Below are 24,980 nucleotides of genomic sequence, written 5' to 3'. Positions count from 1 at the left end.
TTATATTTTCGAGTTATATTATTATATACTATTATATTTTGTTGTATAAATGCTTATTACTCAGATTGATAAATGTCGAAGATTTTTTTCTTACTGATCCTATTAGTAGCCTACTCTTCATAACTCGCTGGCAAAAAATATACTACATTTTTTGTTCGTTTTGTTACAGTGATGGATTTTTTTATTATTTTCATGTACTTACTACTCATGTATGCAACCACACTTTTCGCGTGTATTTTTGTGTCTCGCTGTACTTATTTTTTCTATCATATTTAAATAACTCGTAAGTTCATCACCTGACTGCTTTATTATAATTTTCGCTATACTTATTATTGACTTTCAATCTTCATAGCTTATACCTACTTTGGTTTCTTTTATGCAGATTCCAATCATAAGATCTTAGATAAAAGAATTCTTTTTTCACACGTAATAGTGAGATTCAACATATCGAAAAGAGATCAATAATAATAATAAGCAAAAGTACTATCAACAATACGAAAATGTTTTTTTTATGAAAGAAAAAGCGTGTAACTCAACAAAAATTAAAACGACTATTTTTTAATCTTTTTAAAATTATTATGAAATTGTTCGCAATTTTTCCAAAAACTTAATGTTACATGATCCAATCTCGTAAAAATATAAATAAATAGGATACATAAAATCACACCTATACGGAATAAAAACTCATATGATGTATACATATACAATTCAACTGTATCTGTCATATTTAGCCTGTTCTTTCGTTTCTCAAAGATGCACGCAGTTAATGAAATAAAATGAATAAATAATAAAATATAAAAAAATATAAAGTCATTATCTCATATATATTTGCTAAAACTTGGAAAAGTCGGCACTATATATAATTACAGTTATATTCAAAAGAATAATAATGTCGATTCTAGGGTCACTGCACAAAAATGTTCTGCAAAAAGTATTAGATTATATACATGAAATTCTGTATTATATAACTCACTGCAGTATCAATATAGTTATAGTCTATTTGACGTTAAATCAGAGAGAGTGGGACAACTGTATTTATCAGCCAATTTGGAAAAAAGTATCTATAAATTGTAACACGAAGTAAAGAATGTGACTGAAAGAAAGAAAATATAGACGTTGTGTGAAATTTATAAATATCTTTTTTCTTCGATCGTACCCTTGCTGATTAGTTAGTGCGCGCAAATGTTATACATATAACACGAAATATATTGACATACTGCAACAGGTCGTCGAACAAAAACGGGTCGTGCGAACTCGATTAGCGAAAAAGTATGAAGAAAACAGAGACAAAACTGCTAAGCTATTTTAATAGATTTTCCTATCTTCAGATAAACTATAATGTCACGTAAATAGGTAAACACTTGATTACTTATATTTATGTATATACATAATAAAGCTCTCATATGCGCGTTGCGTATGTTAATGTTCGAAAAGCAAAATCGTTTGTAATTATTGCGTCGACTCGATCTGCACTTCTTCCGTTTTCTGCGTTATATTCTGATCTTTTCTTTTATACGATTATAGAACAGAGCTGTATAAGTAAAATTCGTGCCAATTACAATGCGTAAAATTATAATTAATTTAGAAAAAAGCGAGACATTGTCATGCGACGTAAAAGAGTATGAATGACTTCGAGGGAATAATAAGAGAGAAATAAAAAGACCGAAAAAGATGAACAGCCAAAAAGCAATTTGACTGTATTATGCGAGTGGAATTTAGTTAGTTATAGTCCTTTTTCAGAACGCCTTTCTGCGTACAGCTATTATGCTTATATAATTTTGTACGAATTTGAAGTTTTATCTGAGTAAAATTAAACATTTTCTTAGCTTACTTGATTGAAATGTTTATGACTATACGTTACTGCTATTGAAGTAGAGGATAAAATCATTCAACCAAAATATTTACTGCTCAGTTGCATTTATTAGAATTTCAGTTCGTCATAGAGATGTTCAGTTGTAGAAAGTGTTAACTTTGATACACAATGATATTACTTTGAGAAAAATTAAAAATTTCAACTAGATTTTTCCACACAGCTATAGCATGAGTATGGAATTGAAAATAGTCACAGCAGTAAGCGCGTTTTGTAAAAACAGGGCAAACGCATTAAAAGCGTGCAGATATTTTGTCTGAGAAAAAAGCAAATATTTAAAAAAAAGTATTACACAACGTACGCCTCAGTGAGGTTCGTGTAACACGGCAATAAATATAAAACGACGCGCGTAATTTCTTCGGGATAAGTTCCGATTAGCGAGTATTTTATTATCGGGACTGCGCTTTAGCCTGAAACCAATTTGTTCTATATACCATCGGAGAAAGTTGCAGCGAAAAACCAAGTTAAATAACTTTGCTGGTCCTCTCTCCGAATGCTTCGTCGTACGTGTATTTTTAACGATTTCCATGATATGTTTCTCTGCATATTCACTCAAGAGGATCGATCATTTATAAATTTAAATCAGATATAAAAGTATCTCTTATTACCAAAAATCTATAGTATAAACTGAAGAAAATAAAAACTTGAAAATAGGATCTCATCGATTACATTAACTATAACTAAACAAGTATTTTCAAATTACACGAAAAAGCTAGCTGTCCGAACAAAAAAGTGAAATAGTTTATTCGCAAATCCCTCAAGTGCGTGCATCCTGTTATATAACTTTACATGCTTTGGAAAAGATGTTCTCTCTCTAATCTATATAAGACGAAAATTTGGTTATCTCAATCAAAGATTTTAATTTTTGTTTTTTTATGATTTTGTTTGAATATCAAAACGATTATGATAACAATGACAATCATGAAAGCGGACGAGCTGCCGAACGTACCGATAACAAATGGAAGAACATATTTTCAAAACGCATGTATAATAAAGATCGTAGAACAAAAGATTTAACGAAAAACATGAATAAAAATTAAAGGACGTTGTTAAGCACTACACAGTTAATTGAATCGTTCTTCATCTAGAGATCGTATAAATATCTAGGAGATGCAAACATCTTTTAGACGGTTAATAAAACTTGTGTAAAGGAGCTGCATTTGCATGATGTGTTGCTAAAACATAGTGATTTTAGGTGTAATTAAACGTTGTTATATAAGGTAAAGGTGATTTAAAAAATCTCGATATAAGACGCGCGGCGACGAAGAATATATTATAATTTTAAAAGGAATTAAAGAATCGCGATAACAAACTCAATGGATAATACTTCTTAAGATCATGTACATTTAATCTTCGTTATGAGTGTTAAAGCAAATGTGTGCTGGGTATTAGGCTTGCAAAAAAGGATGTAAAAATCTGAAATTTTCAAAGTTGAATGCGAGTATATGATAATAAAACTATGCACAGGTTGATGCCCAGCACAGATTTTGCAGATCAACAAGTTAAATAATGCAGAGCTGCACATCAAGCGCTCAAGATTTTCGCCAATAGTCGTATACAGAAATCAAGAGATTACAGAAATATACGCATATACCTACTTTTTTCTTTGCTATATTTACATACAATGTAAGCGATGATTCATTCGCAGATTTATTGCATATAGAGCGAATGAATGTAATTACTATTACTTCGTTGTTATTGATTTCTATACTTCGATTATAGATATTACAATACCTAAATGGGATAGAAAAAAAGAATTCGTATTTTTTACCATTAAGTTTTAAATGCTATACATTTTAAATAGTTATATATATATACACACACACACACACATATATATATATATATATATATATATATATATAAAGATATTGTATTCTCTTGAAAGGTCCTTTTTGCACTACCCCTCCCTCTACCGCATCGATTTCCATCCTTTTCTTCCTCATGTCTCTTTATCTCTCTTGCTCCCTTGAACAAACAAACAAGTGTATATCGTCCCTTTCGAAAAATGGTGTTGTACTTTTTCATATAAAAAGGTATTGCCGAAATAAATATGGGGTTGGAAGACTTGAAATTAAAACATATGATGTTGTCATTTATATCACCTTTCCTTATATTCTACTAAAATAAGATTGAACTAAATTTTTTTTTAATACATTGTTTCATATTTGTCTAGTCAAGTTTAGGAAAATATGAGTAATAACAGAAAGTAAATTTTTTACAATATTTATTATAAAATATATTAGAACTTAATTAAGTACAAATTCTACATACCATGGATTACATATAACAATCTACGCCTGGAATCGTGCAGATGCAGTCTTTCATACGTTGTATTTAACTGCTTCGGCACGATATGTACAGTATACAAGTTTTTACGTATTGTTATATAATATATGTTTCTCAGAAAAATAAAAAACAAATTTGTAAAGTATGAATTATTGAAAAAACAATTTTCGGTTTATGATACAAAACGTAAGATTTCGTATGCACTCAAACATTTCTTTACCTTATGTACATCACAACCAAGAAAACTAAATTCAACTAAGACGGATATCGGAACGTCTAAAAAGACAAAAACAAGTATATGTAATAAGCATCCGTTCTTGAACATAACGCATTAATGAAAACCAAAACAAAATCCCAGAAATATTTTTGTTGATCTTAGAAGTACGTTTTGTTAATTAATTTATTTTCTTTTTTTCAATTTGCGCACATAAATGTGTGCGCACATATATATATATATATATATATATATATATATACACATACACACATACATACATACACATATAAGAAAAAACATCATTCGTTGTCAAAACTATTACCGAAGCATTAACTCCGAAAATGACATATACTCTACATACACGTCATCCTGCGTCTTTCAGCCTTTGCTTATTTTCTTTTTACATTTTTTTTCGAAATTTCAATCAATCGAAATGGCCCCAAAACATCAGTCTTACAAGTTTGTTAATTTTACTAGTAAATATATTTGAGCATTGCTCTTGTTAATAATAATAATTAAAATATCCCCCTCCCCCCAGGACATCCAAATGTTGGAACTATAAATACTAAGGCTGTATACCGTTCCTCATTAATATACAAGTTCTCTATACTTTTCATACTTTTTCACAAATCTAACAGATATATCTCTCTACAACATAACGGTATTAATGAAAAATCAAAAAAGCAAAACGCATTGCTTATTATATATGTTTTATGATACAGGCATGCGCTCTCACCGCACCAATACAAAATATCAACTATCGCATACTGACATAGTTCATTTGATTATCGTGTAAGAACCATTCTAACTACAGAGTATGTTTTCTACTTACGCGGAGCACGAAATTGCTTACTAATGTGCGACGAAAAAATGTGTATAGGAGTGTAAAAAATGTCTTGTTAACAAATTAAATAGGAACCAGCCTATGCGTAAGTGTAAGTAAACACTAACGATGAGTTTTAGATCTCATCTTACGACCTGCCTCAATTCAAACTTTAACGATAGTCATATTCACCAGAACACACGCACACACACACAAGACAATTGTGCAGTTTTAAATTAATAATAATAAAGACAAACAATTATCTAACACTTGATGCTGCACGGTAAAAAAAAAGATTGATCTTAATAATTTAATAAATGCTTCTTATTTATGTATATTAAGGCCTTATGAAAATAGATAGATAGATAAATAGATAGTTTTTAAATAAAAGTCATAAATTACTGATATATTTACATACAAGTATTTTTGTGAATTTCAATTCTAATATACACAAATAGAATTTCGTACGACCATTAAGGTTTGTTATGATAGCATAGGCCTTCACTTTGTATTCAGTTACTACTTCATTGTTTGAAAATTGATCATTTTACTATATTTATATCAAAAAACAAATCGGACCGGATAACTTGATTTTGTCAGTTGTGAGTGTAGTTTCAAAATAAACAGGTAATTGCAAGAAAAGAATTGAGATAGCATTTTCAGAACTCTTTAAAGTCAAGTGTGGTTGTAATATTATATTTAATAACTTACTAACTACGTACAAACTATACAACTTTGCTTGATTTTATAGATTTCATCTTAACAGCAAGCAACAGCATCTATTTTACCGCGTAGCTTTTCTTAAATTACCTCTGGCATTCTAAGTCTTAACAATCTTTCGTTTCTTAGTGTATGCCGCTTTGATACAGCTTGTCGTCTCCAATATCAGCGTGTCTAATATCGTCATACTCAATTCATTCTTAACGGCAAGTTCATCATGATGAAACTTGGTCCATTCTTTTTCCTCTGCTTGTGCTTCTTTAGCTAGCAGCTCGTCAACTCTGTCTCTTCTCTTTCTACTCCAGCGCATGACCATATTCTCACGCTGAAGTTTTGTTTTAAAACCGAACAAAGTAGCAACTTCCTTGGAAACGTAATCATTGAGCTCATCCACATTTTTCGCTATCTTAACAGCGGGTTTCGTTTTAACGTTGGGCTTGGTCCAACTAGGCCCTGGCCTCTCGTACTCTGCCTTGTACATTTCTGCAATGACCTCTTTGCACAAATCGAACAAGAAGGTATTGTAAATTCGGCGATCCTTTTTAAGAGCGTCGCTACTATTATCTTTGGCAAGCTCGCAAATTTCAGGAGGTGCTACCAAAGCTAAGACTTCTTCACCAGATTGCTTTGCTTTATATATAAGGGCAGTGGCCTTTTCAGTGATTGCCGTTAACTCCTCGACATTTGTTGGAATTACTGCCGGTGGAGGTGAGGGAGACCCGTGAGCGCTGGACAAACGGACAGCTCCTGGCGGCGTGTATGGTGGTGGTGGTTTGTTTGGTATTTCTCTTACGTAGTAAGATACTTCTTCAGCTTCTAACTTCTTAATCTGCAAAAATTCGCAAATCAATATATAAATCATTATATAAATGAAATTGTGCTGAATTATAAATAATTAAAGTATTGTTTTCTCACCTCAAGCTCAATTTGAAGATTCTCAATTTGTAGCAATTTAGCTTCCAATTCAGCGACCTCTAGACCTGGTTGCTCCAATGAAGCTAAATAAATAAAAGCTTCTATTACTCATAAGTTAAAATACAAGCATAAGTAATTTTTAAATCAAAGCAATTTATCGTTCTTCTTATTACATAAGTTACGTTTATTCAGGGATGAATATATACACATATATATATATATATGTGTTTCTAGTGCTGTAAAAATATATAACTGAAGTATCGACGTTTTAAATAAAAAAATAAAAATAGGAAAGGATTTTATTGATGCAAAAAAACAAATAAGCTGTGTCAACTACATTCCATTAAAGTTCTATAAGAATAACTTTTTAATAAATAGTAATTTCAAATCTTAAATTGTATGTTTGGAAATTTAAAGCTATATCATTTCAAGTGAAAAAATCAATTATACATTAACACACACACACATATATATATATATATATATATATATATATATATATATATATATATATATATATATATATATATATATATATAATATATATATATATATATATAATATATATATATATATATATATATATATATATATATATATATATATATATAATATATATATATATATATATATATATATATATATATATATATATATATATATATATATATATATATATATATATTATATATATATATATATATATATATATTATATATATATATATATATAATGTTTTAATTTAAATCAATACGATGTTATAATTGGGTTTGTTTTTTGGTATAAATATTATATGCTAATCTTTTCAGAAACTAAACTAATGTAAACAATATCAGACTTAAGCATTCATCAATATAACTTACAGCATTTACATGTACAAGATTAATATGGATATTTGAAACGAATTGAAGGGACAATTTACACTATATAATATATTATTATGTGGCACACATAGAGACAGGCTATATATAGAAATATAAATATCAACGGGCAAGCATGTTCATGCAACACCTAATTTTTACAATAAAGACAATTTAATGATTCATGTCATTCCAAATTTTGGCGTATTTATTGAAATTACCTTTCTGATAAATATTATCTCGACTTTGCTATTCTGTAAAATAAATAAAATAACACTGTGCTAATACGGGCAATGCTTTTTTCATTGAAGCACAGAGCCATTATAAGGACACAAAATTTAAAAATTTGTCCGTTTCATAATATTTTTTCTTTTTCTCTCTCCTTAAATTTGCAATACTCTAAACCGACGTTAATTATACAGAATGCATTCCGAAATACAAACAATATTTCTCAACCACTGAAAATTTTTTTAAATTATCAACCACCGAATATTAATTTGTAACTTTTAAAATTTATTAGAAATACAAAATTTATTAGATTTTCGATATTTTTACATCAAATAAACTTCCTATAAAAATGAGCTATAAAAAACTTTGCCTTCTTAAGTAAAATATTATTGTATAACTAAATGAGTATTTTGAATTTCAGATGCAAAAATTGTTAATTGATATTGAGAAATATCGTTAAAAATTGCATATAGCTTTCTACTTTTCTAATTTTAAAGTGCGCTCAATTCAGCGATGAGTGTTTATGTGACATTGTTACAAGCATTTAAAAATTAACTTGCTGCTTAAAATAATTCAATAAAATTAGAAATTATTCGAAAAATATTTTTTTTTAACAAGCCATGGTTATGCATCATCGCTGAATCATCAAGTTATACAGCCACGGGAAAAGAAATAAATAAATAAATAAGAAGTAAACCTAAAAAGTTAATATATTACACTACACAAATTATTACCTTTTAGCTTGTCGATCATAGCCTCAATGTCCTTTTCGCAATTAACACCCATTGGAGTTGTGCGGAATTCAGTTTTAGCTTCCTTGCTTGGCGTCTGTAGTAACAAAGAGTTGCCGCTAAGTAAGTCGTCGTCCAAAGCATCGACATCTAGACGAGAATCTTCATTTACATCTCTAGGCGAGTCCGTGTCGATTTCTGATACACCTCGGGGCGTATCAAGTGCGCCAACATCACTTATTTCGGATATAATTTGAGAAGAGTTTTCTTCTTTCTCTTGAACATCTTGATCTTCTTTTTCTTCTTGTACATCAAGCTTTATTTCTGTCGCGGCAACCTGATTATTGAAGATTTCCTTTACTGAATTTTCTTCTGATAAAACATCTTTATCAAGCTCCAAGTCTGTATTTTCAAGACCATTCAATTTTCTGAATGGCGAAGGTACAACGATTACTTCTTCATTTTGTAAATCGTCGAAACTATTTACTTTCACCGCAGCACGATCGTCAATATCATAATTATCACGGTTCTCCTCGTTATAATTGTTTGAAGGTTTGCTTGAAATTTCATCCAGTATACGTAAAACTTCGTCGGATTTGGATTTGATAACATATTTTTCTGGTATTGTCGTAAATTTCTTTGATTTCTGTGATCCATGGGATTCCGTTTTGTCAAGAATTTCAGAGACTTCTAAACTTTCTTCAGATATATCTTCATATTCTGGATCCTTTATTACTTCGAATGTCTTCTCTAAAAATACTGTCACGTGCGTTTTCGGTTTTTGTGAATTTTCGATTAACTTTTTAGTAGGGGTCAATTTTTCTAAAGTAGCAAGTTTACCTTCAGCTACTTCTATCAAGTTATCCAATTGCTCTCCATCTGAACTTCCCCGATCTTCGCTACTGAATCCCGTCAAATCAGTTATTTGAACTTTATTGTGCTTTTCACGAAAACTTGAAATCGACTTTACTTTGCTTTTATCATTCTCCTCATCGACTAATTCAATCTTAAGACCTATCTCTATTTTTGGCAAATCAGTATTTTTATCGTCTAACGATGATTCATGAGAAATGTCATCAATGATATTTTCGTTTTTACTCTCTATTTCTTCTTCTATGCTTTCTAATTCTTCATCTACAGCTTTAACAGTTACAGATAAATCGCACTCGATCGGGCTGTCGATTTTAACATCTACTTGGGGTAAATTTCGATCTTCTATATTCAATATTGCAGGTTGAGGAGAATGTTCGTCGTCATTTTTTGTCTCCCGTTCAATTATCTCAAGAATGTCGTTAAATTCTTCTGAACGAATCCCAATTCGCGGTTCGCTTGATTCATCCAACTTGAGTACGAAAGTGTCTTGAATATTTGTAGACTCGCCCTTGGGAATAAACATCGTAGAATCTTCCATATCGCTGAAACCTACCCGTTCTTCATCTTTATTGTCTTTTATAGTAGAAATGATTTCTAATGGTAACTGAATGGGATCAGAATTCTTATCTCCGATTTGCTGAATATCAAAGGAATCAGATAATGTCCAGTCATCGGATACTACAGTCTTTATAAATGGTTCGACAGTCTTTATATTTTCTCTGAATGATGAACTGTTAACTTTGTTTAAAGCACAGTCTTCATTGTCGTCTTCTTTATCTTCAGTCATTGTCTCAATTTCGTTACAGTCTGATATTTTATTGCCTGTTTGTGACGATGAAATTCGGTTTGTAATAATTTCTTCAGTAGTTGAAAGTTTAGTTTCAATGCATTTATCTTCCGTTTCCGAATGATCTGGATTATCTGTTGCTTCGTTTAAGTTACTCTTCGAAGATGCAATGTGCGCAATTGAAATTCTTTCCGTCATTTTTAGCAGTACAGATTCAGAATTACTTTCTTGAATTTGAGCACTACTAATTTTTTCAGATTCAAAATCATATTCTGATTCTATATGACTGCTAATTGCACCATTTGGAGATTGTGATGTCTTATCAATTAAAAGTTGAGATTCGTTTAGCAAAACATTCTCTTTGTCATTTTCTACCGATATAACTTCTGAAACTGTATTCGTGCCAGTTCCATAGTGATTAGCACCAGACGATACTTTATTAGATTCGTCAGGAATGTGAGATGACAGATAAGTAGGAATATTTTCGGCCGCGGATTTTTCTCCGTGCTCGGAAAGCATAGATTTCTCGACCTTATCAAGAATTTCCATACTTTTAGCTCTAACATCAAGCTCTTCTATTGAACTTAATAAATCATCTGTTTCTGGAATTACAGCCGATATAATTTCATTAACTCGACTTTGTAAGTTTTCGTCAATGTCGTCTGTTTGTACATTAGATTCGAATGTAGGCAGTTCTTCAGAAATATCTTTGGAAGTGCTTTTCTGAATATCTTTAGAATTCAGTGAGAACTGATCTACTTGTTTTACATTCTTTTCTTCGGTCTTTTTGCTGAAATTCGACATCATTTCTGTTAATTCCTTGAGATCGTTCTCCAAAGTATGTATATCATCGTTCAGTTCTTTATTGTGAATCTGTATATGATCTAGTTTCCTAGAAAATATTAGTGATGTGTCGTCAAAACTAGGTGTTAAAACTTCTTCAATATTTGAATTTTTTTTTATATCTTGCAAGTTTGTTGAGTCTTTAATTTTTTCTATTACGAATTGCGATTGGGTTGCTTCTGAAGTCTGTGCAGTTTGAATGTGTTCCGTTTGTGATTTAACGGAATGAACATCGCTTGGAATTTCTTCTGAAATGTTGCTACTTTGCGATGATGATCTTTTAATTTCCTGTATTTCCGTATCGACGCTCTTTTGTGTTGCAATTTCTTCCGAGATGGATTTCGTTTTGTATGAATGCACAACACTGTAGTCCGATTTTTCAGATGATTCATGTTCCTCGTCAAAAACTGTGTATAATGAAGATAAAGGTTTAAATCCCACTGTACTTCCACTTTTTGAAGAGTCCGTTTCGCCTTCGTTCGACTTTGTTTTATCATCTTTCGATTTATCATCTTTATCTTGACACCGTGCTGAAATAATGTCGGAATCAGATTTCGACCGTAATAAGTCACTGCTCTTATAAATTTCCTGTATCTTCTTAATGGGGATTTCAGGTACTTTAAAGTCCACAACTGACTTAGATTCAATAGCTAGTTTTTCATTTTCCTTACTCGTCCCTCTTCTTGTTTCCAACTTTTTGCGCATATCATGAATCGTAGCGTCGTATTTCTGTGAGAATGATTTTCATTATTAATGAATATAAAGTACTAACATCTTTAATGAAAATTAAAAATTTTTCGTACTTTAATTTGATTCAATAAATTAGCTTCTAACGCCCTGAGTCTTTGTTTGGCTTGCTTTCTAGCTTCTTTTTTAAGACGAGCCATCTCCAAACGACGATCCGCCAATTTTTGCGTAAGCAGCTCGATTCTGCCTTCAACATCGCTGGTATCCGAAGAAACTGTTGTGTCTGGAAGTTCGAATTTATCAAATAACATTTTTATATTTGAAAAATACAAGTTAATTATTTGTGTCTTCATCCTTAAGCGTTTATAAACAAAATTAATACACGGCAGATATAATTACGACTTTCCGGAAGTAAAAACTGCTTACAGTGCAAGAAAATCAACTGACGACGAATATTGAAAACAGTTATTTTTGAGATTTTAAAATTGATTGAATGATTTATTTCGCACTTTGAAAAACTAATATATTTTATTGAATACACATTTGGAATTTTTTACATATCTTAGAAATTCGTAAAGATATTATATCTCAAACATTACAACGGTATGACGTCAAAACATGGAATTTGTCTGCGAATTAGCGACAAAATAGAGAGTAAAAACAATTTAAAATAGTCATCGTACACTATTCAGACTTGGCAAAGTTATTATTAAACCCCGTTTTAGCAAATCAAAGTTAAAATTATAAAATTGATCGTGATCGTTTTCGTGAATAATATAGCTACATAAACTATAAAATGATTATAAATAAATTACCCACTGAGTTATGCAACTATAGAGAGCGAATGCGTAAAACAAAATATTTGGTTTCGTGTGTACATAATAACACGTCTGTAGCTACATTTAACTATAGTTAGCTATATTAGCCGCGGTATATTTAAACGCCATCCTGCAAAGAGAAGAATTCAACCTATTCCAGAAAAACTATTTCTTGTGCGACAAAAAGCGACGACATTCACACTTCCGAAACAAACTCACGCGTAAGTGCGTACCGATGGAAAATCAAGTCGTGCGCGCAGACAAATAAATAAAGTGAAAATTTACACATACCATTGTGCGACAGGGCTTTGGCGGTGGCGCTGACGAGTTTGTAGGCAGCCTGCTCCATTCGTGCTACACGATTTTCTTCGTCGCGTAGCCTGGCATGCCAAGCGATCCACTCCTCCACGCAGTTGCGCCTCGAGACCAGCGTGGCCTCACGGGCCTTTAGAATTCTGCCGGACAATCAGCGAAAACGCCATTATTAATTGTTGGTACGTGTATGTGCGCGCGCGCTCGCGAGCGTCCGCCTCTCTTTTCCACTTTGTAGGAAAAGCTCTCTGCAAGACTATAGTTTCTCAGCTCTCGCATCGCACTCGGGAGAGAAAGAGTGATGGAGAAAAAGCATAGCGAGAGAGCATGATCTATTTTTATAGGCTCTCGCTCGGTCTTGTATACACGCGACGAGTTTATTATTAGATCGACCGTGTGTCTGGCTATATGTGCTTCGCACGGTGGTTTGCCGGGGCAGTGCCATGCACACGAATTAGTGTACAGATTTTGGGTGTACCCGGTTTTCTTCGCAAAAAAATTATCGGACTTAATGATAGAAACTACGACTTGAATCATGTGAGTTTACTGATGGATCAAACTTGAATGAGTTCGAACTCTTGCGCTCAATGAAAACAAAATAGCTACTTATTCAAATTGTAACTTAAATCTTGCAATTTCATACGATACTTACTGTTCAAGCTTTTTCGACGTCTTGAGACCAGTGCGATGATGATGAGGATGATGATCCTGCTGAGAACGTATAATAACCGATCTCGAATAACTCATGTCACTGTCATTCGAGCTTTGGTGTGATATTGTGAGACTGACTTGTGACCTCGCCGAGTTGCCACCTCTTGCAAGTTCGTCCTCTTCCTTTTGTGACAGAGGACTCTCCGAGTTTTCCGCGACGATATTATTTCGTTCGTCGTCAATGTCCTGGAGCAACTGCTGATTCCGTTCTTTTAACAGATTCGAGTGTTTTAAAAGAGCTTGTAGTGAACTTTGACTTTCATTGAAGTCAATCTCTTCAAGCATCGAATTCTGATACTTGTCGTCGGGATGCTGCTCGCTGTCGATTTTTGAGCGTTTGTAGTAATGCGAGTCATCCGATTTTGAGGTTGATTCGGTTTGAGGAATTTTCGATTTTTGAGACTTCATTCCTTTTCGCTTTGCACTTTTGTTTTCGTATGGTGTGTGCTGTTGCTGAAGTTTCTCAATCGATTCTTTATCAAGCCTTTTCGATGAAGATACTTTGTGCATTTCTTTAAGTGCTTGCAGAGACTATGAAATAAAATAAAAAATAAATTTTTTATATTTATATATTTGTGATGAAAAAATGTATTTTTTCTTCACAAAACACTCACCTCTGATGGAAAATCTGGAAACTGTGATCTCCAAATATGAGTAAATTCTTCCATCAGGACATCGGATTCGGACCTAATATGTTCTGACACAGACTTATCCTCTTTATCACAATTATCATTGTGCAACAAACTCACAGCACCAGTACCATGTTTGAGAATAGCATCTAGATCATACTGATGCGACTTCAATTTTATAAGATCGGATTTTGGCATCTTTTCTTCGAATTTTCGCGTCTTTGGATCATACTTCAACTTTGCTTCTTTCTGTTGTTTGCTAGCTTCAAACTTGGATAACTTTTTGTCAATGTTATCTCCAGCGTGTACAACCTGATAAAAAAAAAGTAAAAATATACATTTTTTATTAAAGATGAAGATAATAAAGATATATGAGAGGTATAAATATATACCTGTTTTAAAGATGAATCCAACTCTAATTTTGAACAATCCAGATTATTTCTTTGAGGCACAATATCAGACAAATTTAATTTAAAGTCAAATTGAGATCGATCAAATTGCGACTTGTCAGAATCTACTAATGAACTTATTGACGAATTGCTACGAATGTCGTATCCTTTCATCGGTCCCGAAAGTCGCCTAGGTGATTGACTGTCCGCGCTTCGCTTCAACTTGTTTAAAATATTCTTTGTAGACATTTCAGGATTAAACATGTCCCGCTGCTTTTGCAACATAAGTTTTCTTTCTTGACTAGCAATTTTATGCAGCTCTTTAAGTCTAAAAAAAGTATTTACATTAATGATTTAAAATCCTCTTTATGAAACAAAAATATAAAGAAAAATAATTAATTTTCATTATTGTAATTATTATTGATAATTCAGCTGATAAATTGTAGTATAAATGTATTTGATTGTTAAGTGATGATGAACAAAAAATTGAGTTTAATAGCCATACATACAAACATCAAAACTCACTGTCAGTACAGAATGATTCAAACGCAAAAGTATACAAAATCGTTCTATGTTAAGATAAGAGAAAACGTTATTTTTCATTGAATACACCGATAAGAAGTTATGGTATTTCGTTCACCTGTTCATTTCATCTTTCTCCTGTTGCAATTTAAGTAGCAGGGCACGCTGCTTCTTTTTTACGGAACTGATGCGACTGTCTTGACCAGTATCTCTCAGTGCGCGCTTCTGTTCCTCAAGTTTGACTAATTTCTTAGTTCGATCGTTCAAGGTCTTCTCACGCGATTTAAACAACATTTCGATCTTATCGTATCGCTGCCTCTCGTCTTTTATCAACTGCGCCATCTGCGTGAAAATGTGCTCGATGAAATTTAATATAGAAATTCCATTTCTCACCAGATAATATATTTAAAATACTTCAAAAAAGTTTGAAAGATTTTATAGTTACAAAATTTTGCAATTATTTATGTTACACATATTATTTTACAAACTGAAAATTATAAAATAATCCAATAATCCCATTTAATCCTTTATTAAATATGGCATACTTTTCAGTATAAATCATGACTTAAGAATTTTTATTATTTTAATAGTTTCAGTTATGCAATGATACATACCTCTAAATCCAAATATTTATTGAATGAACACGTAACGCCTCGAGTCGAAATACTTATTTCTGTTCCAGTTTCTGTTTTAATAGAAGAAGTCGTTTCATGTAGACTTATTTCTGACATTGTCCTCATCTTACTAGGAAGTGAGATATCTTCGACCCGATCCATATCCTCATATCTATCTTCTGAATTTAAGGAAACATGAGGAAGCTCATTATGATCAGCAGAAACCCTTGAATATACTAGACTAGTATTATGACCGTGTGGATAAAGCGTTGTTGTATCTGTTTGCGTTGCAATGTCGTTTGCTGTCTGAGTCTGTACCTCTGCAACTTTGACCAAAAGTTTTTGAGTTTTATTTTTCCCATCATCTTTATTATCTACAGACTCGAAATCGGTTCTTTTGGACTCAGTGTCCTTATGATCATTTTGAGATGAGCCTGCATGCCTTTTTAAATCGGCACTGGATAACTTAGATCTTTCGACGTCGATAACTTGTCGCAATGACTCACTAAATGAGTCTAGCAAATTAATTTCTTCCTTCAAATGCATCTGATAAACAAAAATTTGACTAATTACATAATATTGTTTAAAAATAATTAAATAATCAAAAAAAAAATGTTTCAATTTAGTAAAATTGGTATGAGTTTATAATTGAAAACAATTACCAATTTGGACTCTTCAATTTCTTGACCATTTTTAGATGGACTTGACTTTGGATCCTTGTAGTCACTGTCATTTTCTCGTCCTTGTATGATTTGCTTTCTTCTTTTAGATCGAACCATAAGGTTGATATCTGGAGTAACAAGATCAGCAAATTCAGGTACATTAGAGTAACTGTCATCTCTGAAAGAAATTCTTAGAGGATCCAATAATTTTTCAGACAGTGAGCTTTCTTGGGAGATTTTTGTTTCTATATGAGTACTGATGGATCCAGAGTTCGTTGAAGCTGTATGTGAGAATGTGTCAGAATACTTGGGCTCTTCAGGACGTCGATTATTACTCGATTGAGAAAATTTTTCCATATCTTTGCTCTTTGATGTCATTATTGATGATGACAACTCAGTAGGGAAGCTCTGAGTTTTTCCTTGACTAGCTATAGAGTTAAGAGCAGTTGTAAGATCTTCACTTATTTCAGAAGAATATTTTGTGTCCGTTTTACTTGAAGATTTTTGCTTATCAAAAATTCTTTTGTTTTGATCTCTTGTTAGGCTTTCTATAGGCTTTACTGAGTTTGATTTGTTTTGGTGCTTCCCTAATCGTGTTTCAGAATGTGATTTATACTTTTGTTCATCAGACGTTTTTGATGTATTTACAATCTGACTGTCATCTTTATATTTACGATCATTGATTTCAGACATCATAGCTTTATAACCTTCCTGAATTAAAATTTTCTCGTGTAATCGTGTTCCTTTATCCAATGCATAAATTGATTCACTACTTGAGGTTCGATTTCTAGATTCCAAAGATTTATCTTTCCTGGATTTTACTGATGGAATGTGTGAGTACTTGTTTCGTTTTTCATCATCTTTTCTGATAGTGGAAGTTGTGAAGTTTTTGGGCTTAGATTTTTTTAGAATCACATCATTTTCTTTTGGTTCATGAGCTATAATACGGTCACTTTTCATTTTTTTATTGAGTATGGAATCAGCGATTTCTTTTCTTGATATGTGTCTTTGACTTTTGGGCCATTTTGATATATCTTGAAGATTATCTTTATTCTTTATCACATTTAAGTCATCTTTTTTTACTCTTTTAGATCTGTTTTCCTTTTCTCTAGAACTATCTCTAGAAAGGTCTTTCTTTTTTGTAATTGCAAAATCTGGTATTTTTAAAGGCTCAACATTGTCATAATTAAGCATTGATGTAGCACTAGATGATGAAAATTCAAGTTTTCTCGGTACGCGATCAGTACTTTTCAATGTCATTTCCTCTCTTTGTACAGCTTCAATTTTTTTAGATAATTCTTCATCGGATAGAAGACTTTCTCGGGATGAATAATCAGCTTTAGGTGAGATCTTTAGATCTGGCACTTTTAAAGGTTTTATGAAGTCCATTTTATCTTTGGATACTTCTTTACCAGGCTCTGACTCATAAGATTTCTTACAAGCAGAGGGATTTTCACCAAGGGCCAGTTTTCGCTTAACAGCTGTCAAAAATGTGAAAGGACAAGGCTGTATGGAATGATGCAGAAGTAAACTTTCCAAAGTCTTTAAACTTGTTTTATCAGACTTATCAGTTGGAGGAACATCAATTCTAGCTGATTCTACATTTTTCCTCTGCTGTTCCCAAGGTTGCACGTATTGATCAGCCTGAAAATAGCAATTCTTGCTTACTTTGTGCATACATAATAAAACAACAAAAGTGGTTCTGAAGATTATAAATAAGTTTCAAAACCAAACTCGTATTTAAAAAATATGTTTAGTAAAAAAAAAATTTATAACAATATTGTACGTATATAGGACTAAAGAAGCAATATAAATGAAAGTTTGCTACTTGTGCTGCTATAGCCAGTGAATAAATGATAATTCCTGTACAAAATCAATAGACTGTCTACAATGACATTAACTGCATTGTCAGCAACCTACTTAGACCATTAAATATTGTATTAGGAACAAAATCCTACAGACACTGTCAAATGATAGAAATACAAAATTCATGAAATTCAATCGATACATTTAGACACAATCAAAGTAAACCAAAGATTTTCATGAAGAAATGAAGACAAATCATTCGACTACTTACACCAATAGATGTTTTGGTGCCCTTAGCAGTATCAACATTACGATAGCCAGGATGTTTCTTTGCAGAGTCCTCTTTATTCCAGCTACTCTTCATGTTCTCTCATCAAGCTCGAATCTTTCGCATGACTTACTGCGACCATACTTGATCTTTGAAACAAAGAAGAGAAACAAAATTATAGCATGATGCTTTTGTACTCTATTGAATAGAAAATGCTGTTTATGCCAAAAAATATATAAACTATACAGAACAGCATTTTCAAAAATCCAGACAAAAGCCTGAAACTCAACTCAAACTAAAGAAAGAATCAATCAATCTTCCATGCCCAATATCAACAGCCGTCACAACATTCTTACGCTTATACGTTATGTAGCTGTCGCCGCTCACCTCGCGATTAGATAAGTAAAAAGAGAAACGAAGCGGAGCGAGTCTCTCTCGCGGTCGCCGTTGCTTGCATTCATAAGTAATGTGCATACATACTTATAGCCGTGTATAAAACCATATACTCGCCATCTGACGCGCAGCTTATTATAATGGCTTACCTATACACGGCGAAAGTTAAAACATTCTTGGAATGCGCGAGCTTGGCTTATTGGGGAAAATCACTATATACAAGAGTATACGCATACGGGTGGTATACGGACATACGGTATAATACGGTGCATGGTCGAACGGAAGGAGAGAAAGAGAGAGAGAGAGAGAGAGAGAGGGGGGGACAAGGAAAGAAGGCAAATCGATGCGCTTGTTACTCGGCGGCGGAGAGGAGCAAAAAGAAAGGGGTTGCTGGAATGCCCGCAACGTCCATAACCTGCAACGCCGCCACGAAGCCGTTGCAGGATTTCGTATATACCTAGGCTATAGCGCGCGCAGAGCAGCAGCCCCACTCACCTTGAACTTGGACATTCCCGGCGGGCGAGGAGTCACGGCGATTCCTTTGTGCAGACGTACGGACAACTTAGACGAGGTAGTCGAGGAGGAGAATCGACTGGTGCTCCTCTGACGGTGTCAATTGCCTGCTAAGTGCCGAGCGCCGAGGCAACTGACGCCACTTCTTGATTCTTCTTCTGATACATCGGGAATTCGGGAGGCGTTCATCCGACCTTATTTTTTCTCGTCCCGCAAATATTATTATACATCCATAGAGACATATAGGTATGCGGTTTGCACTTGCAGTCGTTTGTACTTATTTCGGCGCCCGTATCTACCTAGTACCTACCGTCGCGAGTCGCGACTTCGTGGGTGTTCAACAGAACCGCCGCTGAGTAACACCAACGCGCGCGCACTTATTGCACTCTAGCTCTACTGAGTACTGGCGCTGCAATCTCGCGCGAATCGGAATTGCTGATCGAATAATTTGGACCACACGGCGAGAACACTACTGCGGCATTGCGGCATAGCAATAGGTAAAGCGGCAACCGTCGTTTGTACACATATATAGGTAGGTATACCTATATACAAAGCTGCGATGGTCACGTGGTACACACAGCATGCTCCCACCATTTTTATCATACTAGACTTGCAGGCGCAGTGCGCTGCGCGCACTGTAGTAGACTATAATTTCATTAACTTATTAAATGGAATATAAATACTTGATTGATATTTTTAATATTTGTTTTCTATCACGGAAATATATCAAACTTTACAATATATGATTCATTTCGCGCTTATATAAATTTCAAAATTGCCGCGGTTTCGTCGCCAACTTCCTTTTAAAATTTTAAGGTTATGTCTCGAGAATAGAATAGTCTCGAGAGTAGAATGTCTCTAGAATATTATAAATACAGAAATTATAATTTGATATGTATTATAGTATTATATTACATTTTTAATATTAGAATCAATTTTAGAAATCAAAAACAAATCAAAAAAATTCTAACGATACTTTTGACGCATGCGCACTACATGAGCCAATCATATTGACGCATTCTTGGCTTTACTTCATCCGGTCATGATTTTTTTATATAAGGACTATAGGTATATACTAGTCTACTGCAGAGTAAGGGCTATCACACGTAAAAAGGTACACCGAGGAACAGCAGCTGACAGCCAATCAGAAGCAATCTTTAAACGGACTCATTCCTTCATGTTCTCTCCCCACCACCTCAATAAGGACAAGTCCGTTTAACGCTTACTTCTGATTGGCTGTCAGCTGCTATTCCTCGCTATTCCTTTTTACGTGTGATAGCCCTACAGATGCAATGTGTGCTTTCGATTCTATATACTGCATTAGTATATATTATGGCATAACAGTTATTTCTAAGCACACATTTTTGGACCACTTGCTTATACATGAATATTTTTGGATAGATATTGCACTGTGCGGCATTGAATTATTTCATTCAAACGGATCTTGTCGGTATCTAGTCGGTAAAGTAGAAATCGCCTCATCAGACCAAAAACAAGCATATACCTATTCGCCTTGTTAAGTATCCATCAGCGCCACGAAGTACATAAAAAAGTAAACGGAGTGGTAAAGTTAGGAACCCTACTGAGTAGGGTGTAAGATACAGCCAAGCTGGGCTCACGATTATTCAGAGGGTCGCTCAAATGCTAACTTCAGGGGGCAACGCGGTAAAAGCGATCTGCTTTGTCCCCTGAAGTCAGCCATCGGGCGACCCTGCATCAATTCGAAAATGTTCGAATTACCGGTGGCTGCACTGATGAATAAGAAGATGTCAAACTAAAACTAAAAAAATCGATGCCAAAAGTGGCAGAACAGAAAACGGTAAATTTGAATAGTTTTAAAATCGAAAAAAATTTCAGTAATTAAATTTTGAATATCGGGCAATTAATTAGGTACTAAAAGAATAAAAATTACTGTAAAAAAAATAATTTGTAACTTTAATAACAGTTATACACATTCATTGAACTTTTTACGTACTTTTACCCGAATCGCATTATTGAAATCGTAGAAAATTTTAATTTTGGCATTACAAGCCGTTGAAAACGGTTGAATAATAAACTATACGAAAAGTATGAATTATTAGGACATTATTAGGATATTCAAAACGTTTAAACAACAATATAAATGCAATAAAACGATAAAGCCCCTTTTACACTATATACTGGAATTGTAAAATATTTTAATTACACTTTAACCTATGTACTCTAAGGGGTTTTTGGGGTCGCTGATTACGAATCTGATATCAGATTTGCAAAATGATTTGTTTAAACAACTTTGTTAATGCGAATTATTGCATAACTCGAGTATTGTGAACAAGCCATATACTACCAGGGGATTTTAGGGTCTCTGATTACAAATCTGTTATCAGATTTGTAAAATAATACATATAACAAATTCATACGAAATACATTGGAAAATTCAGTCCTTTATTTTTGTTGAACCAAAATCTTGCGTACTAACAAGAATTTCGGAGTAACCGATGATGAATCTTATATCAATTTTGCAACAAAATGCAGCAAGCTTTAGACTCAACTTCATATGCTCGGATAAGCCATTTACTCTACGCACCGTAAATTTCAATGCATCGAACAACGAAGGAAGGTGAGGCAAGCGGAAGGAAGCAAAAAATAAATCTAAAACTGAAATGAATAAACCCATTTAACCTACGCTCTCCAAACTCAATAAATTATTTAAATTACATCTCGGCACATCGCAGTAAGGCGAGCGAAGCGAGTATAAAACCAAAGCGCTTAAACCCAACTAAACCACGCTCCCCGAGCTCAATAATTTATTTAATCAACGCCTCGGCACTTCAAAGGAGGCGAACGAAGCGAGTATGAAATCAGAAACCAAATCGCTTAAACCCAGCTACACCACGCTCTTCGAGCTCAATCATTTATTTAAACAACACGTCGGCACATGTCGGCATATGTCGATTACAATATCTGTACATGTACAAATTATTGGACAACTACAACATATTGTATACATGCTTGTATACAATAATTCTCGCAATTGCTCGCTTTCCTCCGCGGTGCCGAGTACGGAAACTCGCAGTGCATGGGGTAGGTGGGTTTGAGAGTTTATGTTTTTGATAAAATTCTCGCAATTGCTCGCCTTCCTGTGCTGTGCCAAGTACGGAAACTGACAATGCGAGGGGTAGGTGGGTTTAAGAGTTTATGTTTTTTATCGGAACTTGTCGTGCGTGGGGTAGCTGGATTTAAGCGCTTTGGTTTTAGATATTATCCCCGCTTCGCTCGCCTTCCTCCGATGTGCCGAGGTGTTGATTAAATAAATTATTGAGCTCGGGGAGCGTGGTTTAGTTGGGTTTAAGCGCTTTGATTTTATACTTGCTTCGCTCGCCTTACTCCGATGTGCCGAGATGTAGTTTAAATAATTTATTGAGTTTGGCGAGCGTAGGTTAAATGGGTTTATTCATTTCAGTTTTAGATTTATTTTTTGCTTCCTTCCGCTTGCCTCACCTTCCTTCGTTGTTCGATGTATTGAAATTTACGGTGCGTAGAGTAAATATGGCTTATCCGAGCATATGAAGTTGAGTCTAAAGCTTGCTGCATTTTGTTGCAAAATTGATATAAGATTCATCGTCGATTACTCCGAAATTCTTGTTAGTACGCAAGATTTTGGTTCAACAAAAATAAAGGACTGAATTTTGCAATGTATTTCGTATGAAGTTGTTATATGTATTATTTTACAAATCCGATAACAGTTTTGTAATCAGAGACCCTAAAATCCCCTGGTAGTATATAGCATTTTCACAAAACTCGAGTTATGCAGTAATTCGCGTCAACATAGTTGTTTAAACAAATTATTTTGTAAATCTGATATCAGATTTGTAATCAGCGACCCCGAAAACCCCTTATAATACATAGGTTGAAGCGTAATTAAAATATTTTACAATTCCAGTATATAGTGTAAAAGGGGCTTTATCGTTCTATTGCATTTATATTGTTGTTTAAACGTTTTGAATATTCTAATAATGTCTTGATAATTCATACTTTTCATATAGTTTATTTATTCAACCGTTTTCAACCCCCTGTAATGCCAAAATTAAAATTTTCTACGATTTCAATAATGCGATTCGGGTAAAAGTAGGTAAAAAGTTCAATGAACGTTTATAACTGTTATTAATGTTAAAAATTATTTTGTTACAGTAACTTTTATTCTTAAATTAACGTATTCGATTTTTCCCTCGAGTTTGGAAACGCGCATGCGCAATATAATTTGCGGAATTCAAACCGGATATATATATATATATATATATATATATATATATACACACATTATGTGCTTGGGATAGTATAAAATTGTAAAATTATTTTATATCCTTGAAATAATTATTTTTTATCGCTTCAAGTGAAAAAATAAAATGCTCGGCTCATAGAGTATGCATAATGTGGAAGCTACCAAGTAATAACATTGAGTAATTGTCTTTTGCCTGCAAAACATTTTCATTTTTATTAAAACAATACTATTAAACAAGCAATAACGTATGTATTATATGAAATATAACAATAACTTTACAAAGTCTTCTGTATTTCAAAACGACAATTATTGTGTGGGCATTGTCATTTCATTAAAATTTTCGGAAATAAGATGCGCAGAAGTGCACAGAATAAGTCAACAAGCATGTTCAAATTTTAAATATTACAGTATTTCTGTATTTTTATTTATCCGCGTTTGCGTTAGTTGATGTTCATGGCAAAAGAGGGCAGCACAGTCTTCAATTCGCTGGTAGGTACATATATATAAATATAATACACGACACCGGACACACTGCACTTAATGACTGCGCGAGTTTAAAAGTATCAAAATCGTACGTAATAGTCATATTCTCTACTATGTGTTTTTGTACGATGATCTACAGTAGATAAAAGAAAGATGAATCCATATCGGTCTGCGTATATGCGTTAATTTCCGGTTTGCGTTCCGCCGCGCATTTAGTTCAACGACATGTCGTGCACGCGCGTCCATTCTTATAATTGAGTGCAAATTTGCTAATTGTAATTATTTATTTACAATGTAAGTTATTTATTGAAAGAGCAGAATAATCTAATGATTCGACACAAGCTTATATCGATTAACATGACTTTGTATGTTTTCTTTTATTATATACATTGTATTATTTAAATGTGTGTATGCATACGATTTAAAATCAATCAATCTGTGTACAAATTTGAACAAACTGAAGAAGTACGCATCGTCTAAAATTTCATCAGGGCTCATCAGGTGAAACACGCTGTATCAGCAGACGCTTTGGTAGCGCATTTTTGCATAGCATAAAGCATTATCAAGCTCAAAATACAGCCAGCGCGCGCACACTTGGCTCCGATTCGCAAAAGAGCGAAAGTCGCGCAAATACCATAATACAGCTCTCCCGTGACATATCAACAAAATAGCGAACGGCAGAAAGCCGAAACGTCCGTTGGACGTGTGTACAAGCCGGATCATCGCACCCTCGCTCCGCGCTAGCGAAAAAAACAA

General features: G+C 33.5%; 1 protein-coding gene across 5 annotated transcripts in view; it reads right to left on the bottom strand.

Moving 5' to 3' along the window:
* Nucleotides 1–4,080: 4,080 nt before the first annotated feature.
* LOC103315411 (centrosome-associated protein 350) overlaps nt 4,081–24,980 on the bottom strand; it is a 25,892-nt gene continuing 4,992 nt past the window's right edge. Inside the window, exons 1-13 of one of the 5 annotated variants that reach the window (XM_031923320.2) lie at nt 19,463–20,214; nt 18,578–18,723; nt 16,501–18,144; nt 15,839–16,384; nt 15,343–15,566; nt 14,706–15,030; nt 14,299–14,625; nt 13,626–14,215; nt 12,953–13,116; nt 11,960–12,126; nt 8,657–11,885; nt 6,835–6,917; nt 4,081–6,748 (exon numbers count right to left, since the gene is read on the bottom strand). In XM_031923320.2, the coding sequence (XP_031779180.1) occupies nt 6,020–6,748; nt 6,835–6,917; nt 8,657–11,885; nt 11,960–12,126; nt 12,953–13,116; nt 13,626–14,215; nt 14,299–14,625; nt 14,706–15,030; nt 15,343–15,566; nt 15,839–16,384; nt 16,501–18,144; nt 18,578–18,670 (8,121 nt within the window). In that variant the 5' untranslated portion in view covers nt 18,671–18,723; nt 19,463–20,214 and the 3' untranslated portion in view covers nt 4,081–6,019. Of the gene's footprint in view, nt 6,749–6,834; nt 6,918–7,915; nt 7,949–8,656; nt 11,886–11,959; nt 12,127–12,952; nt 13,117–13,625; nt 14,216–14,298; nt 14,626–14,705; nt 15,031–15,342; nt 15,567–15,838; nt 16,385–16,500; nt 18,145–18,577; nt 18,724–18,864; nt 18,974–19,116; nt 19,233–19,462; nt 20,215–24,980 lie in introns of those variants that run through there. The other 4 variants (XM_031923322.1, XM_031923323.2, XM_031923324.2 and 1 more) reach the window with 4 other exon arrangements.

Source organism: Nasonia vitripennis, chromosome 2 (genome assembly GCF_009193385.2).
Source record: "Nasonia vitripennis strain AsymCx chromosome 2, Nvit_psr_1.1, whole genome shotgun sequence".
Lineage (NCBI taxonomy): Eukaryota > Metazoa > Arthropoda > Insecta > Hymenoptera > Pteromalidae > Nasonia > Nasonia vitripennis.
This window is presented reverse-complemented; position numbering and strand designations above follow the sequence as displayed.